The sequence below is a fragment of the Mustela nivalis genome (genome assembly GCF_964662115.1).
Source record: "Mustela nivalis genome assembly, chromosome: 4".
Taxonomy (NCBI): Eukaryota; Metazoa; Chordata; class Mammalia; order Carnivora; family Mustelidae; genus Mustela; species Mustela nivalis.
In genome coordinates, this window is record NC_139023.1 from 6,380,698 (window position 1) to 6,400,017 (window position 19,320).

General features: G+C 40.8%; 1 protein-coding gene across 24 annotated transcripts in view; it reads left to right on the forward strand.

The window, feature by feature from the left end:
* Nucleotides 1-19,320, forward strand: part of CCDC158 (coiled-coil domain containing 158) — a 100,404-nt gene that overhangs the window by 22,719 nt on the left and 58,365 nt on the right. For 22 of the 24 annotated variants that reach the window (XR_014310699.1, XR_014310700.1, XM_082726979.1 and 19 more), the window contains 5 exons: nucleotides 10,542-10,651; nucleotides 10,765-11,092; nucleotides 11,673-11,749; nucleotides 12,560-12,670; nucleotides 14,006-14,120. Coding sequence is in view for 22 of the 24 variants with exons in the window: in XM_082726979.1 (XP_082583105.1) it covers nucleotides 10,542-10,651; nucleotides 10,765-11,092; nucleotides 11,673-11,749; nucleotides 12,560-12,670; nucleotides 14,006-14,120 (741 nt within the window). In the remaining 2 variants the exon portion in view is untranslated. Of the gene's footprint in view, nucleotides 1-8,975; nucleotides 9,052-10,541; nucleotides 10,652-10,764; nucleotides 11,093-11,672; nucleotides 11,750-12,559; nucleotides 12,671-14,005; nucleotides 14,121-17,493; nucleotides 18,630-19,320 lie in introns of those variants that run through there. The other 2 variants (XM_082726976.1, XM_082726975.1) reach the window with 2 other exon arrangements.

Sequence of the window (19,320 nt, forward strand, 5' to 3'; positions counted from 1 at the left end):
TTTGCGCAGGCCGTTTCCTCCTCTTTACCATGTCTGCCCGGCAAATTCTTATTATCCATCAAGACTCAGCTCAAGCATTTTCTTCTCCGAGTCCTTTGCTCTAAACAGCATCAGGAACGCTCTCTACACAGCTGTCGCCCTGTGTGCACGTCTGCTGCAGTATTTAGGTCATGTCACTGTACTCATTCGTTAACAAATTGTTCTCCCTCATTCAAACTGTGTAAGCACACTCGGGAAAAACTACAGCTTTATTAGGTGCTGAAATCATGTGCTATTGTATTATGTGCAGTGATGCGGAGATGAGGAAGGTAGGACTCATAAGGGGTTCGTAGACTTGAAGAGGATCTGGCATATAAACAGTGCTAATTCCTCACGGTAAGTGCACTCGTGAAGGGGGGGACGGGTGGGTGGACGGATGGATGAAGCAGAGACCCCAGTGAGGGAAAGAAACTGTGTCTTAATTCATTTCCCCCGCCCATCCTCTGGCAGAAAATCTGAAACTTGATTGGCTCCCAGCAAATATGTGTTACATCGCTAATAAATAACAGGGCTGTTTGGAGACTTGTGATATTTAGGACGAACCTCCTATGCAACAGGTGTGCTGGGTGCTGGATGTATAAAGATGGAAAAGATGTGGCCGTGTCTGCGTACACAATGGAGGTAACCGTGAGATCTGTGCTGCAGTCGGGGAGGCAGTGACGCTAAAGCCACTTGCTGCTGACGCTGCTTTTCATATTTGACTTTCCAGTAACACTTCACACAGGTGATTATCCGCTGCCTCTTGAAGCACTCTTTTCTCCTGGAGAAACTCTTGATTTTCCTTGAGCTTATTTGCCTTCCGTTTCTTGTTCCAACAAAACCATCTGAAAACACTCAACAGTGAGCCCATGGCTTCTGTTCCCATCTACATGCCAGTACATGCTCAGCTTATATTTCTAGTACGGACCTCTCCCCTAGCTCTGCGCCGGTTAGTATACCCATGTACCTACCTGACATTTCTACTTGAAATGTTTCTGAGGCTCTGCCAACTTAGCCTTCCTAGCGGGATACATGAACTTCCCCCAAACTCACTCTTCTCCCACTGTCCCTTTCAAATATATGTGTGCCACCTTTACATAGTGGTACGATCCCATCTTGTTTCATTTATTCTTTTCCTACCCTCCAAACCCACCACGTTGCATCTCCACTTCTTCATATCAGGGAGATCATATGATAGTTGTCTTTCTCTGATTGACTTATTTTGCTAAGCATAATACCCTCTAGTTCCATCCACATTGTCACAAATGGCAAGATTTCATTTCTTTTGATGGCTGCATAGTATTCCATTGTGCATATATACCACATCTTCTTTATCCATTCGTCTGTTGATGGACATCTAGGTTCTTTCCATAGTTCGGCTATTGAGGACATTGCTACTATAAACATTTGGGTGCATGTGCCCCTTCGGATCACTACATGTGTATCATTAGGGTAAATACCCAGTAGTGCAATTGCTGGGTCATAGGGTAGCTCTATTTTCAACTTTTTGAGGAGCCTCCATGCTGTTTTCCAGAGTGGTTGCACCAGCTTGCATTCCCACCAACAGTGTGGGAGGGTTCCCCTTTCTCTGCATCCTTACCAACACCTGTTATTTCCTGACTTGTTGATTTTAGCCATTCTGACTGGCGTGAGGTGATATCTCATTGTGGTTTTGATTTGTATTTCTTTGATGCCGAGTGATATGGAGCACTTTTTCATGTGTCTGTTGGCCATCTGGATGTCTTCTTTGCAGAAATGTCTGTTCATGTCTTCTGCCCATTTATTGATTGGATTATTTGTTCTTTGGGTGTTGAGTTTGCTAAGTTCTTTATAGATTTTGGACACTAGCCCTTTACCTGATATGTCATTTGCAAATATCTTCTGCCATTCTGTCAGTTGTCTTTTGGTTTTGTTAACTGTTTCCTTTGCTCTGCAAAAGCTTTTGATCTTGATGAAATCCCAATAGTTCATTTTTGCCCTTGCTTCCCTTGCCTTTGGCGATGTTCCTAGGAAGATGTTGCTGCGGCTGAGGTCGAAGAAGTTGCTGGCTGTGTTCTCCTCAAGCATTTGTATGGATTCCTTTCTCACACTGAGGTCCTCCATCCATTTTGAGTCTATTTTTGTGTGTGGTGTAAGGAAATGGTCCAATTTCATTTTTCTGCATGTGGCTGTCCAATTTTCTCACCACCATTTATTGAAGAGGCTGTCTTTTTTCCATTGGATTATTCTTTCCTGCTTGTCGAAGATTAGTTGACCATAGAGTTGAGGATCCAATTCTGGGCTCTTTATTCTGTTCCATTGATCTATGTGTCTGTTTTTGTGCCAGTACCATACTGTCTTGGTGACAGCTTTGTAATAGAGCTTGAAGTCTGGAATTGTGATGCCACAAACTTCAGCTTTCTTTTTCAACATTCCTCTGGCTATTCGGGGTCTTTTCCGGTTCCATATAAATTTTAGGATCATTTGTTCCATTTCTTTGAAAAAAATTGATGATATTTTGATAGGAATTGCATTAAATGTGTAGATTGCTTTAGGTAGCATAGACATTTTCACAATATTTGTTCTTCCAATCCATAAGCATGGGACATTTTCCCATTTCTTTGTGCTTCCTCAATTGCTTTTATGAGTGCTTTATAGTTTTCTGAGTACAGATTCTTTGCCTCTTTGATTAGGTTTATTCCTAGGTATCTTATGGTTTGGGGTGCAATTGTAAATGGGATCGACTCTTTAATTTATCTTTCTTCTGTCTTGCTTTTGCTGCATAGAAATGCAACTGATTTCAGTGCATTTATTTTATATCCTGACACTTTACTTAATTCCTGTATGAGTTCTAGCAGTTTTGGAGTGGAGTCTTTGGGTTTTCCACACACAGTATCATACCATCTGCAAAGAGTAAGAGTTTGACTTCTTTGCTGATTCAGATGCCTTTTATTTCTTTTTGTTGTCTGATTGCTGAAGCTAGGACTTCTGGTACTATGTTGAAAAACAGTAGTGATAGTGGACAGTCCTGCAGTGTTCCTGACCTTAGGGGAAAAGCTGAGATCTTTTCACCATTGGGAATGATATTTGCTGTGGGTTTTTCATAGATGGCTTTGATGATATTGAGATATGTACCCTCTATCCCTACACTATGAAGAGTTTTGATCAAGAAAGGATGCTGTAATTCATCAAATGTTTTTTCAGCATCTATTAAGAGTATCATATGGTTCTTGTTCTTTTATTAAAGTATTGTGTCACACTCAATGATTTGCGGATGTTGAACTAACCTTGCAGCCCTGGAATAAATCCCACTTGGTCATGGTGACTAATCATTTTAATGTACTGTTGTATCCTATTGTTCATCAGGGATATTGGTCTATAATTCTCCTTTTTGATAGGGTCTTTGTCTGGTTTGGGGATAGAGATAATGCTGACCTCATGAGTTTGGAAGATTTCCTTCCACTTCTTTTTTTTTTTTGGAACAGTTTCAGGAAAATGGGTACTAATTCTTCTTTAAATGTTTGGTACAATTCTCCTGGGAAACTGTCTGGTGCAAGGCTCTTGTGTTTTGGGAGATTTTTGATGACTGCTTCAATTGCCTTACTGGTTACGGGTCTGTTCAGGTTTTCTATTTTGTCCTGGTTCAGTTTAGGTAGTTTATATGTTTCTGAGAATTTCTTCCAGATTGTCAAATTTGCTGGCATATAGTTGCTCATAATATGTTCTTATAATTGTTTTTATTTCTTTGGTGTTGGTTGTGGTCTCTCCTCTTTCATTCATGATTTTATTAACTTGGGTCCTTTCTCTTTTCTTTTTGATAAGTTTGGCTAGGGGTTTATTAATCTTATTCTTTCAAGGAACCAGCTCCTAGTTTCATTAATCTGTTCTACTATTTTTTTGGTTTCTTTTTCATTGACTTCTGCTCTGATTTTTATTATTTCTCTTCTTCTGATGGGTTTGGGCTTTATTTGCTCTTCTTTCTCCAGCTCCTTTAGGTGTAGTGTTATGTTGTGTATTTGAGAACTTTCTTGTTTCTTGAGAAAGGCTCAAATCACTGTATACTTTCCTCTCAGGACTGCCTTTGCTGTGTCCCAAAGATTTTGAACAGTTGTGTTTTCATTTTCATTTGTTTCTATGAATTTTTAAAATTCTTCTTTAATTTCCTGGTTGACCCATTCATTCTTTAGTACGATGCTCTTTTAGCCTCCATGTATTTGAGGTCTTTCCAACTCTCTTTTTGAAGATGAGTTCTAGTTTCAAAGCCTTGTGGTCTGAAAATATGCAGGGAATGATCCCAATCTTTTGGTACTGGTTGAGACCTGATTTGTGACCCAGGATATGACCTATTCTAGAGAATGTTCCATGTGCACTAGAGGAGAGTGTGTAATCTATTGCTTTAGGATGGAATGTTCTGAATATATCTGTGATGTTCATCTGGTCCAATATGTCATTTAAAGCTTTTATTTCCTTGTTAATCTTTTGCTTAGGTAATCTGTCCATTTCAGTGAGAGGGTTGTTAAAGTCCCCTACCATTACTGTATTATTGTCAATGTGTTTCTTTGATTTTGTTATTAATTGGTTTATATAATTGGCTGCTCCCATTTTAGGGACATAGATATTTAAAATTGTTAGACATTCTTGCTGGACAGATCCTTTAAGTATAATATAATGTCCTTCTTCATCTCTTATTATAGTCTTTGGCTTAAAATTTGTCCGATGGGAGGATTGCCACCCCAGCTTTCTTTTGATGTCCATTAGGATGGTAAATTGTTTTCCACCCCTTCACTTTAAATCTGGAGGTGTCTTTGTGTCTAAAATGAGTCTCTTATAGACAGCATATCTATGGGTCTTATTTTTTATCCATTCTGATACCCTGTGTCTTTTGATTGGGGTATTTAGTCCATTTACATTTACAGTAACTATTGAAAGATATGAATTTAGTGCCATTGTATTGCCTGTAAGTTGACTGTTACTGTATATTGTCCCTGTTCCTTTTTGGTCCACTTTCAGGCTCTGTCTTTGCTTAGAGGACCCCTTTCAATATTCCCTGTAATGCCAGTTTGGTGTTTACAAATTCTTTCAGTTTTTGTTTGTCCTGGAAACTTTTTATTTCTCCTCCTATTTTCAATGACAGCCTAGCTGGATATAGTATTCTTGGATGCATATTTTTCTCATTTATTGCTCTGAATATACCATCCCATTCCTTTCTGGTCTGCCAGGTCTCTGTGGATAGGTATGCTGCCAATCTAATGTTTCTCCTGTTGTAGATTACAGACCTCTTGTCCCAAGCTGCTTTAAGGATTTTCTCTTTGTCTCTGAGACTTGGAAGTTTTACTATTAGATGATGTGGTGTTGACCTATTTTTTTTTGATGGGAGGGGGGCGGATTCTCTGTGCCTCCTGGATTTTGATGCTTGTTTCCTTCTCCAAATTAGGGAAATTCTCTGCTATAATTTTCTCCAGTATACCTTCTGCCCCCCTCTCTCTTTCTTCTTCTGGGATCCCAACTATTCTAATATTGCTTCATCTTATGGTATCTCTTATCTCTCAAGTTCTCCACTTATGATCCAGTAGTTGTTTGTCTCTTTCTCAGCTTCTTTATTCTCCATCATTTCATCTTCTTTTATCACTAATTCTCTCTTCTGCATCATTTATCCTAGCAGAAAGAGCCTCCATTTTTTATTGCACTTCATTAATAGCTTTTTAAAAATTTCAACTTGGTTAGATTTTTGTTCTTTTATTTCTCCAGAAAGGGATTTTATTCCCCAGAAAGGGATTCTCTAGTATCTTCTATGCTTTTTTCACGTCCTTCTAGCGTCTATATGATCATCATTCTGAACTCTAGTTCTGATATCTTACTAAGTCCATATTGAGCAGGTCCTCAGCAGTCGGTACTGCCTCTTCTCCTTTTCTTTGAGGTGAGTTCTTCCACCTTGTCATTTTGTCCAGAGAAGAATAGAGGAATGGGAGAACAAAATGCTCTAAGGGTAACAACGATACCAGAAAAGTATACACTAACCAAATCAGAAGAGACATGAAACATAGGAGAGAAGAAAGGGGAAAACAATTTATATTTAACCCAAAGAATATACATATACATATACATAGATAGATAACTAAACGAATTTGCAAACACCAAATCAGACTCACAGGAAATATTAAAAGGGGTCCTCTAAGCAAAGAGAGAGCCTAAAAGTAACAGACCAGAAAGGAACAGAGACAATATACAGTAACAGTCACCTAACAGGCAATACAATGGCACTAAATTCATATATATATATATATGTAAATTTAGGCTGGTGAATAGAACAGACCCTCACACTTGATTTTGGGTGTATTTTGGTCTGTTAGAAGAAACTGCCTCCCAAAATTTTAAAGAAAGAAAAACGTATGCATGTATGGAAATAAGGGCAAATATGATGAAGGGATCAAATATGACTGCAAAGATGAACATTTTAAATGATTTTAAAAAGGAATTGATAAGCAGGTGATTGAAAAAAGAAAGAAAAGAAAAAAAGAGGAGAGAATGTGATTAGGCTGGAGACTAGAACAACGCCATAGGCTAGATGTAGAATATATTTTGGTCTGTTAGAAGGAACTGTATCCCAAACTTTTAAAGAAAGAAAAACTTATATGTACACAAAAAATAAGGTTAAATACAATGAAGGAATAGAATATGAGTGTAAAAATGAAAATTAAAAAAGATTTTTTAGAAGGTGTTAAAATAAATAGGGGTGCCTGGATGGCTCAGTGGGTTAAAGCCTCTGCCTTCAGCTCAGGTCATGATCTCAGGGTCCTGGGATCGAGCCCCACATTAGGATCTCTGCTCAGTGGGGAACCTGCTTCCCTCTCACTCTTTGCCTGCCTCTCTGCCTACTTGTGATCTCTCTGTCAAATAAATAAATAAAATCTTTAAAAAAAAAAAAAAGAAAAGGTGTTAAGATAAAATAGTTAAAATAGGAAAGAGGAAATTTTTTTAAAAATTAAAAAAAATGACAATTTAAAACATTTAATTTTGGGGCACCTGGGCGGCTCAGTGGGTTAAAGCTTCTGCCTTCAGCTCGGGTCGTGATCCCAGGATCCTGGGATTGAGCCCCACGTCAGGCTCTCTGCTAAGTGGGGAGGCAGCTCTCTCTTTGCCTGCCTTTCTGCCTACTTGCGATCTCTGTCTGTCAAATAAATAAAATCTAAAAAAAAAAAAAATTTAATTTTGAAAGACTAAAGGATCATGGGAAAAAAAGCCATGAATTCTATGTGCTGTTTTCCCCTAGCCCCATTCTCATGGATGGGTAAACTTGGTCTTGGCTGGATGATCTTGCTGATGAGGGACCTCTTGGAGTGATTCTTGGATATCTTTGTCCAAGGCGGAATTGCACTGCCCTTGCCGGGGGCCAGGCTAAGCAATCTGCTCAAGTTTGCTCTTGGTAGCTTTTGTTCCCTGAATACTTTTTGTACAGCTTTGGAGGATGAGAATTAAAATGGCAGCGTCCCAATCTCCACCCTGGAAGATCTGAGAGCTTAGGGACCCCCTCTTCAGTGTTCCCTTAGAGTGAAGCAGTCAGTCCCTCCTATCTCCCTGGTCTCCAGCTGCGCTCCAAGCCCACACAGCCTGTGACTGAGCATTTCAGTCTCTGGTACACAGCCCTGTTTGGAGTCTCCAAACCCAGCAGATTCCCCAGGCACACTCCTGCTCGGCTCCTCTCTGTGGAGAAAGGTGTGTGTGGGGGGGTGTCTCCCTGGATTTGCAACTTAGTGGGGTCCCTGCTCAAAAAGTAGTGGCCCCACTGCGCATCGGATCACAGTTCAAGGTAACCTGAGCTGAGCGCACCCCTCATCTCTGTCTCTACAGCCAGCTTTCCCGCTCTGACACCTGGGAGCTCTGCCACCCTGAGACACCCCTGGTCTCTCTGTCCCCTGTGGCTCCTGAGACCACGCTGTTCCCATGAGGGCTCCACCCCCACTTAGCCACTGGAGTGACGTCCCTCCGTGGAGCAGGCTTCTAAAAGTTGTGATCTTGTGCTCTGCTGCTCTACCACTTGCCTGGAGCCGGCCCCTCCCCCAATGGTCTCTGTCTCCATATATGGCCTCGGATTCACTTCTCCGCATATCTTACCTTCCAGAAAGTGGTCGCTTTTCTGTTCCCAAGAATTGCTGCTCTTCTTTTCTTTGATCTCCTGTTGAGTTTGTAAGTGTTCGGAATGGTTTGATAACTATCTAGTTGAATTCCTGGGACCAGAGGAAATTTAGGTCGCTGCCGCCACCATCTTGCTCCTCCCTCCAAACCTCATGTATCCTTGTTACCTCTTCTCTGGTGTCACTTTATCACCATGTCTGTCCATTTCTCAGATATGTTCCCATTTCCACGACTGCCATCCAAAGTTCAGACTGGACTGTAAAGAAAAGATAAAGGACCTTAACCTTACATTGACTATATAAACACTGTCAATTGCAAAACCAGCTAGTATCCTATTACACTTCCTCTCCTGTGTAGTGTTTTTTTTTCCTAAGATTTTATTTATTTATTTGAGAGAGAATGAATGAGAGAGAGAGCACAAGCAGGTGGGGGAAGGGCAGAGAGAGAGAGGGGAAGCAGACTCCCTATTGAAGGAACCCTTTGTGGGACTCAATCCCAAAACCCTAGAATCATGGCCTGAGCTGAAGGTAGATGCTTAACTGATTGAATCACTTAGGTTTCCGCTTTTCTGATAGTTATTGTCTTTCTTTTTCCTAATGCTGTGTGCCTCTATTATTGTATATATTTATATATATTTTTAAAGAACTATCGTGTATGTTTTCTCTTAAATTCTTCTTCTTTTTTTTTTTAAGATTTTATTTATTTATTTGACAGACAGAGATCACAAATAGGCAGAAAGGCAGGTAGAGAGAGAGTGGGGGAAGCAAGCTCCCCACGGAGCAGAGAGCCCGACTCAGGACCCTGGGATCACGACCCAAGCCAAAGGCAGAGGATTTAACCCACTGAGCCACCCAGGCGCCCATTAAATTCTTCTTTGATCCATGACTTTTCAGGAGTCTTCTGTCCTGTTTTCTAGCCTAGGTGAGTCTCTTCGGTCCGTGTAGAGCTGTTTTCTTGTCATTGCTCTCCTAATTGGATCCAAGATACCCAGGATTCACTGTTTTCTCTCATCCTTTTTCTTGATCTACTTCTTCATTTAATCAAAGCCCATCTTTAGAAACTCACAAGGAATATGTGCACACATTTTATGGATCTTTGCATTCTGAGAATGACTTTAGCTGGGTGATGTTGAAAGTCATTTGTTTTTAGTCCTTTAAAAATATTGTGTCCTTGCATTTTGCATTGCTACTGAGAAGTAGGTGTCAGTCTGACACTTGCTCCTTTGCTTTTACTTAATTGAGGTTTGTCTTTGGAAGCTTTAGAGTCTTCTGTCTCTGAAAATCCCCACAATGTGTTCAGGTGTGGATTTTGGCTTTTTCATTCATTGTGCTGGGGATTTAGTGGATCCTTTGGTCTTCAGATTTGTACTTTTCAGCTTGGAGGAATTCAGTTTTTTCTTTGATAGTTTCATTCCCTTGTTTTCTCAGGTCTCTCTTTCTGCAGGTCTGTCAAATGTCATCTCCTAGGTTATATCTCTAAATCTCTTACCTTTACTTTCAAAAGTTACCTATTTTTCCTGCTTTGACTTGACTCCTAACATTTCTATTACAGCTTTTTAGTGTGGAAGCATATTTTTAAATTCCAAGAACTCAACTCTTCTCACTTGATCTCTTCTTTGGAATCATGTTTTGTTCTTACTTTACAGCTGTGAAGTCTCTCAAGTCTCACTGCACTTTTCAGAAGTGGTCTTCTTCTGCTGCATTACTTTGTTTCTTTGGATCATTTTTCTCTGGTGCTTGCTGCTTTGTTTAATCTTGGTCTCTGTGTTTCATTTTATAATCTTCCTTCAGGTGTCCAGCGGTGTCTGTTGGTTGTTTGGTTGGTTTTTGTTCATACTCAAGGATGATCAGTAAAAAAGCTGATGCCAGACTCTCTATCAATAGGCAGAATTTGATGGCTTTGCTTGGGGATGATCACATGGTATCACTTGTTATGCTGGGAGGTCTCTCAGTACCTGATTTTTAGGGATCTTAGTGAATTTCTTTGTAGTAGAACACCTTGACTTTTGGGTGGTGGTTGTCCGCTGTCAAGTTTTTAAGTGGGATGGAAGTGGGGATTTACTCTTCTGTATCAAAAATTGTAACCAATTTTCCTGTTTTCAAAAATAAAACTTCTTTCAATCCCTATCTTAAGGTAGAAGTCTGATTTGTTTTAGAAATAGTGTATTGGTTATTAAGAATACATTTAAAAGGGACCAAGCTTGAGAAAGTGAGACTAGATAAGGTAGTTCAGCATCCTAGGTGAGAAATGATTAATTAGGCCCTGAAGTATGGTAAAAGGAGAAGGAAGTACACATAAAAATAAATTAATGATACATGGATTTTTGGAAATTATTACAAATTTCCTAACAATTTAAGGAAATACATCCCTCTGGTAAAGGCTGATTTGCATGGCATTTCTTTTTCTTTCAGAGCAATGAATTGCATGAGAAACAGAAGTTTTACTTACGGCAGTCGGTCATTGATTTGCAAACAAAACTTCAAGAGATGCAGATGGAGAGAGACGCCATGGCTGACATCAGGTCGTGTGTCGTTACCTAAAATTATTTTAAGGTTTTACTCTTTGTAGTATAAAACGACTTGTGTGAATATGAATTTTTACAATATTATTTCTTCCCTTTCACTTCTCTCATAGACGAAGGGAGAGTCAATCCCAGGAGGATTTGAGAAATCAGCTTCAAAACACAGTTCATGAACTCGAAGCTGCCAAGTGTCTTAAGGAGGACATGCTGAAAGCCAGCAGCGCGCAGGTGGAACAGCTCAGAAAGACGATGCTCGGCCACGAGGGGGCGCTTCAGGAAGTCCGCTCCGTCCTGGCCGACTTCGAAGAAGCCTCAGGCAAGAAAATATACGAACACGACAGCATGTCTACTCTCCACTTCCGCAACATGGGCTCGGCTATTAGTAAAATCCTAAGAGAATTAGACACAGAGATTTCTTATCTTAAAGGGAGGATATTTCCAGTAAGTGGTGAGAACACTATTCAATTTTATATTAAAATCCATTAAGAGAATAGTATTAGGCATATAATTTTTCAAGTTCTTATAAGTAAGCCAAGTTCTCATTTTTGTTCTCTAAAATAATAGTTATTTCTACAAGAGTACTTTGTCTCAGTACTTTAAGGGAACTAGCTTGATTTGCCTGTATGGCCTCATGAGAGTATAACCAACCAAAGTAAACTAATAAAAAACAGTGATAGAATGTATTTGGTTTCAGTACTACTTCTATTTGCTTCTTTCTAAAGTGTCCTTATAGGGATGCCTGGGTGGCTCAGTCAGTTAAGTATCTGCCTTCAGCTCATGATCCCAGGGTCCGGGGATCGAGCCCCACGTTGGGCTCCCTGCTCAGCGGGGAGCCTGCTTTGCCATCTGCCCCTCCCTGCTGCTTACGCACACACGCCCACTCAGTCTCTTTCTCTATGACAAGTAATAAATAAATAACATGTTTAAAAACAATAAAGTGGTCCTTCAGTTGGAAAATCTCCAGCTTTTTCAAGATGTAGATTTACCAGTCTATAAATCAACATCTCTTTTTTGTAACTAGGTAGAGGACCAGCTTGAAGCACTGAAGTCTGAATCACAGAATAAAATAGAATTGCTTCTTCAACAGCATCAAGATAGGTGGGTTTCTGGCTGAAGTATGCAAAGTCATAATGAACTAAACCATAGGTTTATAATTCCTCGTCAGGAATTCCAAAATCAAAAATGTTCTGAAATGAAAGTTTTCATCCTTGGTTTGTGGCAAGGGAAAATTTTCCTGACACTTGTTTAAAAGGTTCAGGAAGACTTTAATCAAGGCTTCTGTAGTAGGGGTTCTGTGTTGGGGGGAAAAGATGAGACTCAGCTCTCCTAATACAACCACGAAAGTAGGGATTTACAGCCAAGGAACAGGTGAGTGGGGCAGCCGAGCCATCACAGGTGGAGGGATTCTTACTAAACAGATTCAGCGAGATTCCTGCTAAGCCTGGGCAGGCCAGGGCGGTTGGGGGAGGGGCTGATGGGTGCCAAGGTCAAGGCCTACGGTAGGATTCAGAGGAGCCTGACTAAAGCTTGGTCAAGGAGAGAGTCTTTGTAAGTCATTTGTTGGCAAAACCTGACCTGAGCTTAATGTAAAGCTTTATGATAGAAAATCTTTATGATTTAGTGTGAATATTTAAAAACCTGTTGTTATATTTGTAATATGTTTGGCTTTGAGGAAATGTCCCCACATGTGTCTCATAATATATAGTACTTGTAACTTATTACACTGTAAAATTTTTTTTTAAAAATCTGAATTCTAAAACTTAAAATGAGCAGCATATTTAAAGTCAAAGCAGAATACTAAATTTGAGAGCGTTTGAAAATTTGAAAATCATTACTTTTTAGAATAACTTGTAGTCAAGCAAAATATTATATACCAAATAATGAACATCACACATGTTCTTTTTATAGGATTGAGCAGTTAATAAGTGAGCATGAAATTGAGATAACGGGCCTTACCGAGAAAGCCAGCAGTGCCCGAAGCCAGGCCAGTAGCATCCAGAGTCAGCTGGAAATCATTCAGTACGTCTGTCCCGCTAGTTTGAAACTGGTATTCATGATCCTCATTTTAGATATTCTATTTTCATGAATGTTCTGTTCTAAAGTCTTTTAAAATTTGCTTTTAAATTTTCACTTTGCTTTTGCTTTAAAATTTACTTTCTTAGGAGAAAGTAAAACTTCTCTAACATTTAAATGGATGGGAAGGATTACGCGACGATGATGTCACGTGACCACGACGCAGTTTTATTGCCCTAAGTGAGAACAGCTTGCGTGGGGTGGGGGTTAGAGTGACAAGGTCAGCATCAGGACAGGACTCCAGGCATGACACAGGCCCGCGCTAGGAGGCCAGCCAAGCCCGCGGCCGTAATGGGTGGAGATATTTCCTTCGAGAGTAGGAAACGGAAGAGCAACTGGACGTCCCTGAGGCTTTTCTCCTCCTTTGTGTAAAAGTACTTTACACAGCAGGCACTGCTTTTGCTGTGTTTCTCTGCCTGTGACCTAGAGGGGCGTGAGGTAGTGGCGCCTCCGTCTGCGTCTCCTCCCCTGCTGGCACACCGAGTGTGCTGTGACTGCCTTTCTAAAGGCCACGGTCACTAGCAGTAGCACGTCCCGTCGGCCCACAAGCTCCTGGCCTTTCTGAGAGGACGGGGCACGGGCATGTGGGGCTCAGTCTCTCTCGATGCTTCCCAGGTGGTGCCCCGGACATGTTGTGCTCAGGAGCAGTGGGATGGGGCCTGTGCCGTCTGCACGCCAGGGGTTAGATGCCAGTTCCCTGTAAGGCTGTCCTCGCCGGCCAGGGGGTAGACAGGAGTACATCACGTGGGTCCGTGGCGCGGTGCAGCCGAGGCCTGTGGGCAGTGGCCGCCCCGCCACCCCGTGTTCTCTACTAGCGGGAAAGAAAAAGCAGTATTATTGCACCCATTTGGGCCTCTTGGGATTGGGTGTTTTAAACATTGTTCATATTACAACTGATAGGATTAATCAAAGCCACATACATTATATATGGGTATGTGTAAATATATATATATAAAATATAGATGTATACACATAAGTAATTTTATAACTTGAACTTACACGTATTGAAACTTCCTACAGGGGCATTTTCAATATACCAAAGTAGAGAGAAATAGTACAAATGAAACAAAGGAACCTAATACACACTGTCTAGCTGCAGCACTTAGCAGAATGGTTGAGTTGAAGCTTTTGAGAAGCTATTTTGGAAAAATAAAAGATTTTTGACCTAGTTATATGATGTAAAAGAACTAGTGGCCGTGTCTAAGTGCTGGCATGCGCGTAGATTTCACACTTCTGCTTAGTTTGCTGTTTGCTTTTCTCCCCCTTTCAAACTCTTCTTAGAGAACAAGCAAGAAACCAGAATTCAATGTACATGCGTCAGCTCAGCGATCTGGAATCTACTGTTTCTCAGCTACGTTCTGAGTTAAGGGAAGCCAAGAGGATGTACGAAGACAAGGTGAGGTCAGATTTGGCCGTCCACACACTATTCTGCACAGATTCAGTTCCAAATTTTTAATAGTTTATTTGAAAATGAGGCATCAGAGTAATGTCAAATTAAAAGCAGCTTTTAAGATGGAGCAGGAGTTTGCCAAATATCTATATGTTAAATTACAAATGATTTTTAAAGAGGGCTTGCGATGTGATGGGCTCTGGGTGTTATATGCACTGATGAATTATTGAACGCTGCATCTGATGAAAAATTATAAATAATTTTAATTCAAATTATTTGCCCAAATTAATTCATTTGTGGAAAAAAAGTTTTGCATACTTCAAGTAAGTTTCTAAAAAAATAAGTTAAAAATAAGAGCGCTTAAATTTTTTGTACAGGCTTAGCTCCAACAAACCTTTTGGAACGGGGCAGTCTCCCCTACTACTCAGTACTTGAGGGCCTACCTCTTAGGTCTTACTTCAACTCCCAGATTTAATCACCATGTGGCTGGCAAACCGAATTAATAAGTTTAGCCTAAATAAAAAATAATTGGGATGATAAATCTGCGACTTTCATCACACAATTTCTCTTAAACCCTTTAAAAACTTCAAAATTTGATATTCTGTTGTTTTTATTCTCTCACTTTCCATAGCTAAAGAGGAGAAGTTCGCTATGGTTATCCACCACTTACCCAGGGCTTTTTTGTTGTTAATCGCAAACATGTGTAAAGCAGTAGAGACCCTAAGAAACAAGCAGAGGGCTCCCATTCAGAGGCGCGGGCGTTCTCCACTCCCTGTGGGAGGGGTGCCCGCCGTCCTGCCTGCTTCCCCGGGGCAGCCCAGTTCACGCCAGCGATGCCCGTGCCCTGCTTTGTGAACACCACCTTTCCTCTCCAAATCGACTCCGTTTGGAAGACAAACTCTAATACAGAGAGCCTCCTGCTCTAACCATTACTTTTAGCCCCCTTCTCACACCGAGCTGATTTGGAAGAAATAGAATATAAGGAAGTTAACAGATTTCCTCTAAAAAAATTGCCCCGTTCTACAGGGGAACAGGACAAGAAAAAAGCTTCCCATGGGAAGAAGCCGCTGACTAGCGCAGCTCTGATTCTTCCAGACGTTTGCCGTCCCTTGGGCAGCTTCGTTCAGGGGCCCCTGTTAGTCCTGTGATGGCCACAGGAGGGGGCTCTTCCCCCTCGGCTCTCCAGTTCAAGCCCAGAATGTGAAACCTCAACCTTCATTCCCTGCGGCACCGCTCAAATCATTTAGACAGCGCTTTACTGAAGTCTGAACAATAAAGAGTATGTGAAACCACATGACCTCAGTTACGAGGTTTGGATCCCCTGCCACAGTGGCTTTCCAGCATTTTTGATCACTACCCACAGCAAGAAATAGCCTACTTTAGGCTCTGCTACACACATAGGACTGAGGCAAGTTTCTTAGAACAATGTTTACTCCTGTCACGTGGGGGATCCTGGCTCTTGGTTCTCTTCAGATGCTGGTTTGCTACCGACTGAGCTAATGCTGGCAGGTGGCGGTTTGCATAGGACTCCCATCCTAGAAGGGATTTAGCTCTTAGCCTAAATCCTCTGTCAAGGTCATTTCCGACACCCTGCCACGTATAAGGGTAGCCTTCAGGAACCTTAGACTGTTTTAAAGGCTAAACCAAGAAGCAGAAGCCCAAAGAGAAACATTTGTTCTTTGCTGCTTCTCCAAGGCCTGCTTTTTGTGGTCTAATTTCTTTTCTCAGGGCGAGCTTTCCCCCTGAAGATTAATAGTAGGAATGGCACCCCTTTCTAGGCAGACCAGGCCTGCCCCAGATCAAGAGGTCTTGATCCCGCCCCGCAGGATGGGGATGCTTCCAGTGCAGCAGGGGGTGAAGGAGGCTCTGGTAGTCAGTCTCCTAGAGGTGGGCACCTCGGCAAAAGCGAGCACGGGCAGTCCAACAGCGAGAGAGGAAATGGGGGAGCTGGTGTGTTCTAGTCCACCACAGTGACTGAGGCTCAGCACTGTTCAACCTGTTCTGAAAAGGTTAACTATTCGTTGTTTATTGGCAAATTAAACCCTTTGAAAAGCTGTGACGTCCTAAACAAAACTCAGCTCACTGTGTCTTCTTACCTAATTTGAAAGAGCTCTAGCTCTCCTTGGTAATGGTGCTTGGAAAAAGGAAAAAGGACCCCCCCCCCCCGCCCGTAAGCTAGCACCGTTCGCTAACCGACGCACCGTCAATATACTGCGCCACTCAGCTCTGAATTTGAGCCTGGGGGAAATTCTAACGAATAGTGAATACAGGACAGCTAAAGAACACACAAACAGCTTTTCAGTTTTTATAAACTTTTATCTCTCTGGCATGTAGAAGCATAAGCATCCAGAGGAATGACTGCAGCCTTTTGCATATGAATGTTGTGAGGATATATGGTTATATGTGAGGATATATGGTTTTATATATATATATATATATATATATATGGATATATGATGATAGAGACAGATAGGATGTTGAAATCATTATCTTATCTTGCTCTGATGTAAATAGCGGGTCACCAATACTTCTGTCAGTCTTAAATAGGCAACATTTAATAAAAATAAGGAGGACATATTACATCAGCTGCTTCTAATCTAGGTTGGTGAGATTCATAGCAACATTGAAAATGTGGAGTTGGCAGCAAGGTGGAGGTTAACTACGCTCTTACTAGGAACTCCCTCTAGTCAGGGAGCGCTGAGAGGAGATTATCTTGTCAGGTTAATACAGACTTGAAAGTACTTTGGACTGAAATGTCATCAATATATGTGAAAAACCAAGCGAGTTAACAAAAGGATTCCATTTGGAAGTCATGAAATATTCCATTGTTATGAAATGTTTTTGTTATAATGAATATAAAATCTAAAAACCACAAATCCTTGTTTTAATTTCTTGCATTTTCATATACCTTGACTTTACATTGCTAAAATAGAAAATAAAATAGATTTTATTAGTGAGTGTGTTAGTATATACTACCCAAATAGCATTAAGGAAAAAAAATCAAAGAAGATAGCACATAAAAGCTGTGATTAAAAGTGGGAACTTTGTGAGAAGAAACTTAGAAGAGTGTGGATACTACGCATCAACATATTTTATGAGAAACAGTATTAGTATTTTCACCTGAGGTCAGACTCCTTCAGAAAAAAAAAGTCCTTATTATTTAAAAGAATTGATGACGTGATAGGTCTGAGCAAAACTTTTCCAACTAGGAAACATAAATTGTCCTTTAGGAGGGCAGTGTGTGTCTTCAGATTAACAAAATATTTTCATACCGATGAAAGTAGAGACTGTGTTTCAAAGAAAATTGTAGATGTAGCTGTTGTAGCTTCCCAACACGTTCTACTGTAATGCTTTTTCTATTCTTCTCTTCCCATTTTAGGAGAACCTCCAGAATTCCCCTTTACGAACTTGGACCAGTAGAAGCTGTCACTATTGGCTCTGTAGATTTGGCTTTACTCTTAACTTTCGCTTTTTGACAACAAAACTCTCTCATGATCTGGATTCTCAGTTTATTTTTCCTACTGTGAAAGCATTTGGGACTGAATTTCACATTCAAAAAGTAAACGTTTAGTAGCACTGGCCAGAGCTCTATCCTGTGCAGGAAAGTCTGTGCAGACCTCCTTGCGCAGTCTGCCAACGCACTCCCGTGCTGACCCACAGCACCGCTCGGTACCCGATGTCTGTGTCATCTTTCTGGGCACAGAAAACAGGAGATACAATTCGGCTTGATTGGTAACGTCTCTAAAATCACTGTCAAGATTTGAATGAGATCAAAATACTTACTTGTTCAGTGATCCAAAACAGAAAGTAGATTCATAGATGGTGAAAGGGAAAACCAGTGCTGCTATTGGAAAAGAAAAGAAAAAGAAAAAAACCTTTATTACATATCTCGGCTGTCAGTCTCTATTCTGGACGTTTCAGAAGGCTTTGTAGTGTCCTGTACAGCTGTTTGCTCAGCTCAGCTGCTACTTCAGTGGTTTTCCCTTTCACTCTCCATTTCTCTTCTTGATTGATGAAGTGACAGAAGTATCTCTTCTCGAAAAAGTGAAAGGTAAAAGCAGAGCTATAGCAGTTGAGTCAGTACTGACAACTACAAAGCCAATGTTCCTGCAGGGGTCTGGAGGAACTTCTGATGCTTGATAAACTTAGGTGGGAAGATGGGACTTGGCTCTTTGCTTTTTCTGTGTTCTTTTCTTTCTTTTCTTTTTCAAATTTTGGTCTCCTGAATTTTTTCCCTCCAGTCTGATGGTATCAAAGGGGACCCAGGACTTTTTAAAAAAATGAAAATGGACAAAATAGCAGGTCTTGATTTAAGCTTTTGAAACACATGGACAAATACTTTGCTCAAAGAGAAAATAATTTTGGGGGCGCCTGGGTGGCTCAGTGGGTTAAGCCGCTGCCTTCGGCTCAGGTCATGGTCCCGGGGTCCTGGGATCGAGCCCCGCATCGGGCTCTCTCCTCAGCGGGGAGCCTGCTTCCTCCTCTCTCTCTGCCTGCCTCTCTGCCTACTTGTGATCTCTCTATGTCAAATAACTAAATAAAATCTTTAAAAAAAAGAAAAAAGAAAATAATTTTTTTGCCAGGTTTGGACTAGAAAATGTTTTAGTCATGTGAGTAACTCTTCACACTGAAGGTGTTCTTATTAATTTTATAGCTCAGAATGTGGTTTCCTCGACCATATTTTGTTTCCAAAAACAGGTGGAAATTATAGAATTTCAGCTTTATTAATACTGTTCTTCTCAGGTAAAAAGCTATTAGACACAGAATTAAAAGGACTTTGAAAGATTATCTAGAATATTCTGTTTAAACTATAGATTTAAAAAAACTTGAGACTCAGAGAGGTCATGTGACAGAACATGGGCCAGAACCTAAAGTGTTTGACTCTTAGCCTGGTCATGTTGCCTCTCTGATTACATTTGTCTACCCACAGGAAGTGTTTGTGGGCTGATTCCTGATGTCATTACTAAGTGTGTGCTGATTTGATCTTTCCCAATAATAAGAGAACTAAAGATACTACATCACCTGAAACCACTCCTCCGTCCTTCTTAGGAAACTCCTCGTGTCACAGAGGTTGACCTGTGGTATGGCTTTTTTCAGTACACGTCCCCAAAGGAGTACAAGAGAGCAAGAACTTCTTTATAGGATTATTAGAAACTTTTAACGTTTCTATTGGTAGCCTGATGTTTTATGGGCATTTAATTCTTGT